At 27.7% G+C, this 11,439-nt stretch overlaps 1 protein-coding gene across 1 annotated transcript; it reads right to left on the bottom strand.

Annotated features, from left to right (window-relative positions):
• Positions 1-4,789: 4,789 nt before the first annotated feature.
• On the bottom strand, positions 4,790-10,637 carry LOC141527553 (uncharacterized). The gene is made up of 4 exons (XM_074243096.1): positions 10,391-10,637; positions 7,158-7,577; positions 6,326-6,603; positions 4,790-5,958 (listed from the first exon to the last, which is right to left on the bottom strand). Exons 1-3 carry the CDS (start codon positions 10,403-10,405, stop codon positions 6,337-6,339), a joined length of 702 nt encoding a protein of 233 aa, XP_074099197.1. The 5' UTR covers positions 10,406-10,637; the 3' UTR covers positions 4,790-5,958; positions 6,326-6,336.
• Positions 10,638-11,439: the final 802 nt, after the last annotated feature.

The raw sequence follows: 11,439 nt of genomic DNA, 5'->3' as shown, positions 1-11,439 counted from the left end.
GAACTATCCAACTATTCAACTACCAAAACTACTAAAACTACCAAAACTACCAAAACTACCAAAACTACCAAAACTACCAAAACTACCAAAACTATCTAACGTTATACATTTTAAAAGTTGTGCATACGGGCTCCTGAGTTAAAGTTTGTTTGAATTTCAATACTATACTCTCTTTGGGACTAAACTGCAACAGTAAGAATTGCTCAACCAAACACATCTTTTATATATATATATATATATATATATATATATATATATATATATATATATATATATATATATATATATATATAAAATTCTGTGATTCACTTTTACAAAAGTCTATTCCCTCATGTTCACTTCTGAATTATTTAAATTTAATATATTATGTAAAACAAACAGTTGACTTATTTACTAAAGTAAAGTTTTCTATTATCGATGCAAAAGCATTCATCCACTATAATTTTAATTTAAATAAAATAATTTAAAAGAAAAAAAAAAAAAAAAAGTGATAAAGCTTAACATGGTGTCACTGTCAAAAAAGCTTTTTTCTTTTCCAATAAATAAAAACTCTTTTATACATAGATAAATATAACTTGGAAGGAGAGGAAAAAAAGGAATGAGGAAAGTGATATATGTATCAACGTTTTGCATTTTCTCGTTGTAAAATATTTCTATGTATAAATAACAACATCTATATCACCTATAAAATATTTATATTTATATTTTTATCCTTACTTTATAAGCTATAAAACCGTCGATCGACAAGTGATACTTGAATATAAATCATTAGGTGATTTATTTATATATAAGCGGTTTATTACACGAGAAAAATTTTTATTCTGTAATTTAGTAAAGTTTTATTATCATAAATCCTCTTAAGCTTTTATTTTATTTTATAGGAGCTTTTAATGCTACTATATAACACTTCTGAGTTGTGATTAATTTATTATATTGACTTTTTAATTTATTTGTGATAACAGTTATTATTCATCATTTTTTTTTTTTTTTTTTTCAGTTTAATCAATATATTACATTTATTTAATTAATTTTAAAGGTATCTTAATTATTGAAAAACTTTTAAGTTTATAATCATAAAAAAATAACACTTTAAAAGTTTATTAAACTTTGAAATTTAAATTCAGTCAGTATACATAATCAAACCAATGTAGAACAAACTTTTTGCTACTCAATTTCTATGAGAAATTAATTTAGAAAAATAATAAAAAAGATAAAGAAAGGAAAAAAAAATCAATGAGTACTTTTAGTTATCCTTTGTTTTATACCAAATTATTATCAAGACTTTGCATTCATATTCCATGAACAAAGAAAGTACCATTGAAATAATAATATTCTTAATATATAGATAGTTTTACTTACCTCGATTGTAAAATAAATTATTCAAGCATATATAATATGTATTTTTATGAATGATAATTTTTATTCCAATACTTAGACTCTGGTAACTAAAAAAATTTTTAAAAATAATGAATTTTGTTATTTTTTAAATAAATTAGTACGAAATAAATTGACGTTACAGAAATGACAGTGTCATTAAAGGTGATAGACAATGTCCATCGAAATATTTGTCATATGAACTTGATAAATTTATTGAATTTGAAAAAATATTTTTACAATTAATTTTATTTGTAGACGTTGTATGGATGAAATTGACAACCAGGTGTATCCTCGTGATTGCATAACATTTTTAGCTATCTGTATGTAATTTGATATATCGAACTTGTTCAACAAATACCTCCGACAGTCATATAATAATTCATAAATGTCGATCTAAACATTTAGCTACCTTTAAATATATATATAGAAAATTTATTTTTGTTGTTAAATCATGAAAAATTTAATCATATATATATATATATATATATATATATATATATATATATATATAAATTATTGTTTTCTTAAATTTAAAATGAAATGATAAATGTAATCTTTACTGAATAGATAGATCTTGGAATATTATATTTGGTGATTGGACTATTCGAGTAAAAGGTTCAATATTAGGGTGCGAAAAACCGGAAACCGGAAAATGGTATATAAGTATATAAGTATATAATCCATTTTAACACCCTCGCCCTATTGATGAAAAAAATCATTTTATTTTCAATTTCCTCAATAAAAAATTTCAACTAATTCCACAACTGTTTTCCGTTATACATATAATACTTTTATTTATTATATATCCATTAGGGTGGGTCAAAAAAATCGAATAATTTATTTTTGACTTTATACTCTGAAAAATAGGTTCGTAGACACCTAAAAAGAATTCTCTCCAAGTATAAGCTCTTAATTATAACGGGAAGGTCCTCCGCTTTGCGGGTTTCTATTTTTTTCGAATAATCAGATAAAAAAATTTATATCTCGCTTCCAACTGCTTGGAAAAATATTCCGTGGTACATAGATTTTGTGAGAAATTGAATGCTTTACAAAAAAGGTCTCTTATGACTTTTTCAAAAACTCAACCGATTAAAAGATATTCATAGTTGAAGTTTGGCTATTTTAAGGAAAATATTCGTTTTTATTATGAATTTTATAAGTCGATGAAAAAAATTATTTCGGATTGCGGAACTCATGATTTGGTAGGAAATTTACTGCTCTACAAAAATGGTCTCTTATGATTTTTTGATTAAGTGAAGCCGTTACGAGATATTCATCGTCAAACATTAACGAATATCAATATTTCCAGTTTTTGATCAATAATTCGATAAATTTTAATTTAAACTATGAGTTTCAGGAAAATTTACATAAATTTGAGTTTCGATCGATAAAGAAATGTTATAATAAGTTAGATAAAGAATTATTGGAATTATCATTGATTTTCCTTGGAGAAATGCCTCAAGAAAAGATTTCTTTCAAACGTCCTGGTGCTGTTCATCATGCTAGATGGATGGCTAAGGCCATTTATAGTTTGAAAATGTATCTATTCAGAGATGAATTCAAACTCTCTCAGAAAGAATTGCATGGTCTTCGTCATTTCTGTATTTTTATAGTCACATTGTATTTAAAAGCTTGGTTTTCATCAACTTCTGCAACAACTGCTGCTTATCATGACTTGCAGTTTATGAAAAATTTATTGGAGTACAAACATATCAATCCTTTGATTTCTTCAGCTACGTGTGAAAAAATGATTTCGCACTTATGGTATTTGAGCGATGAACTTGCCATTTTATCACTGTTTGACGATGGCGTTCCATTAGAAGTAAAAAAAGTATTGTTAAAGCTGTTAATACTCGTGAAGGTACAGATTCTAAAGCTAAAAGATTTGTAATTGCTAAAAAGATTTGAATTCATTGGCGCAGAGAACTCTGAGTGACTTTGTATCTAAAAAGTCATTAAATCTTTTCAAAATCTTCGATCTACCGTATGACTTTCTTGATGTCGATGTTGAATTATGGCCTACTAATGAGAGTTATCTCAAAAATAAAGAATACTTTCAACAACTAAAAGTTGTCAATGATTCAGCAGAGCGAGCTGTTGCATTAGTCAGTGAATATAATCAATGCTTGACAAAAATGAAGAACAATTCCAGTACTTATTGCAAGTTGTCAAAGAACATCAAAAAACATTCCCAAATTGTAATAAAAGAAATTATTTATAGTAATAGCGTACTGTTATGTTAAAAATATAGACAATTATATTGCAATTGATAATTCAATAAAAAATTTATCTATAAAAAAGTTAAATACTGGTTGTTTCTTACTTGATTCAATACTTTTCATATTAAATTTGACAAAGAAATATGTCATTCACTTCAAATTAAACTAATCATTGGCTATATGTCGAAAAAAATGCTCTAATTTCTTGTTTTAATGCAATCAAACAAGCTCAAGACTGAAAACAATATTAAAAAAATTGTTTATAACATTTCTTTATCGATCGAAACTCAAATTTATGTAAATTTTCCTGAAACTCATAGTTTAAATTAAAATTTATCGAATTATTGATAAAAAAAAAACTGGAAATATTGATATTCGTTAATGTTTGACGATGAATATCTCGTAACGGCTTCACTTAATCAAAAAATCATAAGAGACCATTTTTGTAGAGCAGTAAATTTCCTACAAAATCATGAGTTCCGCAATCCGAAATAATTTTTTTCATCGACTTATAAAATTCATAATAAAAACGAATATTTTCCTTAAAATAGCCAAACTTCAACTATGAATATCTTTTAATCGGTTGAGTTTTTGAAAAAGTCATAAGAGACCTTTTTGTAAAGCATTCAATTTCTCACAAAATCTATGTACCACGGAATATTTTTCCAAGCAGTTGGAAGCGAGATATAAATTTTTTTATCTGATTATTCGAAAAAAATAGAAACCCGCAAAGCGGAGGACCTTCCCGTTATAATTAAGAGCTTATACTTGGAGAGAATTCTTTTTAGGTGTCTACGAACCTATTTTTCAGAGTATAAAGTCAAAAATAAATTATTCGATTTTTTTGACCCACCCTAATATCCATAATATAATACCAACTAAAATGCCAGAAGCATTGAAAACCATTATTTGAAGCTGGATGTGATTGCCAATTTTACTACAACACAATAGAATTATTTTCCAGAGTAAATTTAAATGGAATGTTTGTCTGACAGGTAAAACCTTGAAGCAATATAACAATTATTGCTTTTGTTACATATCCATTACAACTTTTACATTTTCAATTATACTATCAGAAACAATAATAAACTAAAAATAAATAGCTGAATAAATATAATATATATGTATAAACTACTCCAATTTAAATTATACATCTATTGTTTTTTGATTCTATACATTTTTTGTTTATGAAATTACATTTTTTTTTTTTTTTTTTTTTTTTTTTTTTCCCTTAACAGTTACGCTACAAAAATATGAAAATTGAAAAAACTTTCCGCATCATGATTTTTGCTGATCGAATTAAAAAGATTTATAAGATTTATAAGAGGAATTATGGAATCGATCGTTACAGTTTTAAGATTTGGAGTGGAGTTACGTCAATGACCTCATTTCTTACTCATCAAGTGTGTCCTTAGCTCATCTCTCTATAAAAGAGAATTTACAATCATCTTTATCGGCTTAAAAAATAAAATCAAAAGAAATTTTTAACTTGATAAAAAAAGTTTTTTCAACTCCTCTTCGAGTAACATATTAATTTTTTCAATTTTCATTTCAGTAAAACTATTTAATAATTTAACTTGCATATAATTACAATAATAATAATAATAATAATAATAATAATAATAATAATAATAATAATAATAATAAAACAATAATGAATAAAGAATTTTTGAGTAGTAAATAATGTCTTAAAATTATTAGCGGTAGTATTGGAATAGTTAAGTGAAGTGAGATAGGTTGATGGAAGGTAAAATATAAAATAAGAAATATAACGATGAGCGAATAGAAGGTAAACGCAAAAATGAAAACCCCTGTAATGAACGAGGATTTGATCTTCCCACGTAACACGTAACGGAGCAGTGAAATAGAAAGTGAGTTCCTTGGAGATTAGTTCACGTGTCGACCAACACTTTGGCCTATGTTTATTTATATTTTTATTTTAATATCTTGGGCATCTTGGCAAACTCCTCCGCAACATCCTCAGCTCTGATATTATATATATATATATATATATATATAGTGTGATCTCAAGAGTCTCCTCGGTAATCTCGACAGTCTCGAGTTTGTCCGTGTGTTGGTGTTGGTGTTGGTGTTGGCGTTGGTGTTACGTTATTCGTCGAGACTGGTGCACTCTTGCAACTTTTAACTACCACTGAAGCCTTTACATACTGAACTACTATACTTTTATCTTCTATACACCACTCTGTATGTGTGTTCAAGGTAGCTCATTGTTCCAAACCGATTGAATCGTTCCACCGCTGAATAATAATATACACTATTCCCTACTTGTTATTGTTATTGTTATTGTTGTTGCTGTTGTTCACAAAGGTCGATCGTTGTTGGCCAACTCGCGGGTATGTGACTGATGAACAAAAAAAAACATTAAATAAAAAACAAAAATAAAACAATGCATTTATTTTTTTACAGTACTGATGATTTATTTTAAAAATTTATATATTGAAAAATAAATCGATACATGCCACATAAATATTAAATTATTTTCAAAATATCACCAATTGTGGATAAAATTTTTTTTTTTATATTTTTATTATTTATCCAGTCATCAAAAATATATAAATATTAGCCATCATCAATCCTGATTGCATCACATTATCATAATTATGATTATTTTACCGTACAATAAATCGTGATTCTTATTAATCAATATATGTAGATAAATAAAAATGAATTTTTTATAAATAAAATAAAATAAATGAAATGATATGTACCTATATTATATTTAATAACCCCTGAAAGGACCAGCACCAGGTCGTTGAAGATCCAAACGTGGTGTTCCCTCGTAAGTAACCTGAGCGCTAAATCCGTGTTGCCAATCAGCTGTATAACGAACAACTTGCGTGCGTCCATCCGGAAGTTGAACCCGGTATTCACCTTTTACAATGTCTCCGTCACTAATAGCATTGTGCGAATAATCGTTACCAAATGCGTCTTCTTTAACCGCATAATTAAAGTCAAAGGGCATTCCTGGCTCGTGGTGATGTTCATGCTTTAAAATAATCATTTTTTATAAGATAAAAAAAATTATTATTATTAACTCATCGTCCTAATTAATACTAAACAGTATTTATATACACACAAATAAATTGTCATGTGGGCAATCAATTAATTACATGAGAAAATAACGCCTATTGTTTATTTAATAACAATAATAAGAATGATTAATTGTCTTTAAGTCTTATTATTAAGACACACCGGTGTTTCCGCTGTTAATTAAAAGTCTCCATGAGTTTATTGCAGTGCGTGAGGAAAAAGATAAAATATCTTTAAAAGTATGTAGTTGTTTATTTTTTTAAATTTATATTCATCAATGATAAAATTCAATATTTATTTTAATTACTTTTGTATTGTCAATTGAAACAATAGAAAATGGTAAATCTGTGAGATAAAAAGAGCATTGATGAGAAAATGAATGTTTTAGAATATATGTAGTAATTAATAATAATAATAATAATAATAATAATAATAATGATGATGATAATAATTGAATAAATGATTGTATGGAGGTAGAAAAAAAAGAGAAAAATAAGATAAATTACTCACCCCCGGTACTGTGTTGCCGTTATTACCAGAGGGTTGACCAGGATAATCCGGAAATCCGGGAGTGGGTCGTGGACCTGGTCCAGGATAGCCCCCAGTCGGTCGCATTGTCGGTGTAGGAAAACCAGGAGTAGGTCGTGGACCTGGAGTTGGATATCCACCTCCCGGTCGTCCAGGCTGCTGAGTTGGGGGTCTCGATGGTCCCGTTGGGAAAGTTGGGGTAGGTCTTGTTGGTCCTACCGGAAAGGGAGGTGTCGGTCGAGACCCTGGAAATCCTGGAGTTGGTCGTGGAAATGGTACCGATGGTGTATTGTAGTTGTATCCTTTTATTGGTTCCGGTGGCAAATATTCATTGCTGTTACGTCTAGTACCCGGTGGTAAATCTCCCAGGACATTAATCACCGTCAAACACATCATTATTAGCTAAATTAAATATCATTTTATTTTATTTTATTAATTAAATATATACAGTTGATTATAATGTGATGAGTGATTATACTCTTAAATGTAAATAATCGATAGCTAAGAAAAAGTTTTATTATATTACTCGTTAGTAAGATGATCGTAAATAATCAACTCAATAAACCAATAACAACAACTTGCTACTGAATATATTATATATAACAAATTACTAATGACATTATTTATTTGATTAATCTTAGGTAAAATAATAACTGGATTAATGTTATGAGGAAAATAAAACAATTGCTGTGTTGATTTAACATCAGGGTATGTCCTTGCAATTTAATTTCATGAAATATTCGTTTTGTAGCCAATATTTCTCGGTTGAACGAGCAATCAACCGAGCGAAACAACGTCATCCGATCTATATTTATCTCAACATATTCCATATTTCTGTTTCTATCTTTTATTTCCGTTTATAGTTTTTAGTTTTTTTTTTTTTTTTTTTTTTTTTTTTTGTTTGTTTGTCAAGGGTTTTATTATTATAACTTTGTTTTTATTATATCTGTTTTCATCGATATATTTAGTGTCCAGTATTATACACTTTGGTAAACTGTCACGTTTCACACGCATGATATGTATATTTTCATTATACCAAAACATTTATATGTATACATAAATTGATAGTATCCGTATCGTATTTTTGTATATATAGATGTACGTGTGGCATCAAGAGCTATGAATTATTTTAGTAATAAAAACTGTCGCAACAATGCACCTCGTCTATCTTTCTACTTTACTCCTGACTATTAACGACTCACTCGTAAACTAAGCGCGTGAATTCTTTCGTTTGTGTGTATAGTGTGTATACTCATTACTAGTTTTATAATACTTATACGCCGTTACCAAAGTAAATTCACTCGTTTCCGTTGAAATAACTCTCTTTATATATTTTATCCTTCCTTTTAGATTTTTTTTTTTGAGTTTTAGTTAAAATTAAAAGTTTTTCTTTTCTGATTGTAGGGGCCTTTTATTTGTTCCTTTGCTCTTGCATAAATATTATCTTTTTATTACTAGAGACCTAGAAAAACGAATTAAGAGAGAAATGAGGAGTTTATTCGCCTTGATGGAAAAATAATTGCTCCGGCATTGTGTCAACTCTCCTTACAACCAGTTCATTAATATTTTTATTTTATTTTTATTCTTACAATAGTATTGTAATTATAATTATATAATTAAATCCTTGATTTGTTGTTTCATTCTATAAAAATAACAAACATTTTATTGTTATTTCAATAAAATTTATAGAGATGTCAAAGAATCTAATTATTTAAACGATGAATATGTTAATTACAAATTGAAATTTGTCAGTTAAATAAACTCACGAGAATAATTAATTAAATTGAATAATCTTTGAAAGGTGTAATATAATTATACTTAGATATTCTATTTTGATACAATCAGGACAAAAGTCCACAATAGAATATGAATTTCCTTTTAAAATTAATCTCTTTTCCAAAATTAAATTTTATCTTATAATTTAAAATAGTATTTTCACAAATGTCACAATAGTTTTAAATATAGTAAATATAGTAAATATAGTAAATATAGTAAATATAGTAAATGTAGTAAATATAGTACATTTACTTTAAACTGAGTACTGGGTATGAATGTAATTAAACAATTAAATGCTTTGTTAATTTGAGTTATACTGGGGTATAGCAATAATAGCAGTAGGAGGCACAAGCAAAAGCTATTGAAATAGAATAAGTTTGCATGAGAGTGTATAACAACATCAGTAGTACCAGTAAAGGTATATGAGATAGAGATAAAAGTTGAGACACAAGTAATCGTTTGGTATGGTATGGTACAGCTAGAGAAGATAGAGGTAAAAGCAGAGATAGAGTATTCAGGGTGGCAAAAGAGATTCCAGTAGATCGAGAGCAGTGTACTGAGCATATTGCATCACCTTTCATCGAATAGTTGACTCAAGTTGTACTCTAGCCTACTTAGATGTGACCTATTCAAGTCTCTATACACAGAAAATAAGAATCTTCACACACTCACACCTTTCCTTTATATCTATATATATATATATATATATATATATATATATATATATATATATATATATACACATTTTTTTTTGCTCTGTGTATATACTCACGGTCTTCAGTACCATCGCAGTACACCATTCAATAGAACATTCCCGGGCAATAATTTGTCGAACCTTTGATCTCATTACAAATAAAAATTAAAAAATAAATAAAAATACATGCAAATAAAATTGCACTTGACTCCTTCTGACAAAGCGTCAAAAGGATACTACTCTACTCTATATATATATATATATATATATATATATATGTTTATTTTTATTAAATACCCTTCTCAAAGTTATAATATACTCCAAGTAATTGAGACGTTAATAAAGAAAATGGTAATTTAATTGCTAAACTGCATTAGTATTATTAAAAATAATAACAAAAAAAAAAAACATCTAAAGAAAATAAACTTCCGCAATATAAAGAGTATTAAAAAAAAGCATAATACATTTTACGAATTAGTTGCATGTTTTAAATAATCACCGTTTGCAAAGCTACCCGCAATCCGTCTATATATATATATATATATATATATATATATATATATATATATATATATATATATATATATATATATTGTATAGTCTGGCACGTAAACATCGTAACTACTTTGATGAAGATCAATGTTACAACAATGTTACCACCCAAAATATACCAGCAACAATAATGATATTGAAAGTGTATGGATTATAAATGAACAATGAGATATATTTTAAAATTTAAACATACCTGAATGCGCCACATATCGGTAATTTTTTTTTTTTTTTTTTTTATTACCGATTAAATCTCCTCAATGAAAACCAGTGAGTGTATGCTACAATATAAGATTATTTTAATTTAAAATTAATACACAGTCACTGAAAAATCTTTAATAACTGGTAAATAATAAAACAAAATATTTTAAATATGTATGTAATACATAGTAAAAACAAATAAATAAATAAAAAACTAAAATGTTATTATAAAATATAGTGATAGACCGTCTTCGGTGGCTCGAGACTCTGTACGTAACTAACTGTTAGGTATACCGGTAAGATACGTTTATATAGTAGCGTAGGCCTAATAAGATGAACCATCGACGGTCGACGGTCGACGGGAGTTATTTACAGGGGAACATCTCAGTCGAGAGACACCTACTGCAAATAGATACTTTACTTACTCCTCCTTTTAATGGTGATGTTGAAAAAGAACAAAATAAAATATTCAATGCCTTTTGTGTATATAGAGACAATACAGAGGCATTAAGTGGAAAAAATAGAATAAGAGATTGACTTAACATATAAACACTAATAAAAAAAAAAAAAAAAAAAAAAAATAAAGCAATTAGATTAACAAGATGGCGATAGTAGTGGTGGTAATAGTGGTGGTGGTGGTGGTGATGGTTCCCTTGTCTTTTAACTAAACACTGAAACCTCAAGCCTGATTCAAATAAACCATGAAAAAAAGGGAGAGGGTTATAATAATAATAATAATAATAATAATAATAATAATAAGAAGAAGAAGAAGAAGAAATTTCAATCCTCCTTCTTCTACTTAGGAGTATGGATTATTTAGAGGTAACCAGTGTCGATAAGATGGTATAAATGTATAAAGAGGAAAATAAAAGGAGGAGAAATGCATCGTTTGGTCGTTTGCTCGTTTGCTCGTTGGCGGTACTTATTGTAGGAACGTCATTTGTTTTTGTGCGTGAACACGAGTCACATCCACGGAAATAGCTCTTTTGGGATCGAGTAAACCCTCGAGACTCGATCGACCGCACACACAACAAACAGACCCAA

The sequence above is a fragment of the Cotesia typhae genome, unplaced genomic scaffold (genome assembly GCF_013202065.1).
Source record: "Cotesia typhae breed Kobodo isofemale line unplaced genomic scaffold, CoteBio_Ctyphae contig_4, whole genome shotgun sequence".
NCBI classification, from domain to species: domain Eukaryota; kingdom Metazoa; phylum Arthropoda; class Insecta; order Hymenoptera; family Braconidae; genus Cotesia; species Cotesia typhae.
The sequence above is the reverse complement of the archived record's forward strand: the minus strand, read 5'-3'. Positions and strand labels throughout refer to the sequence as shown.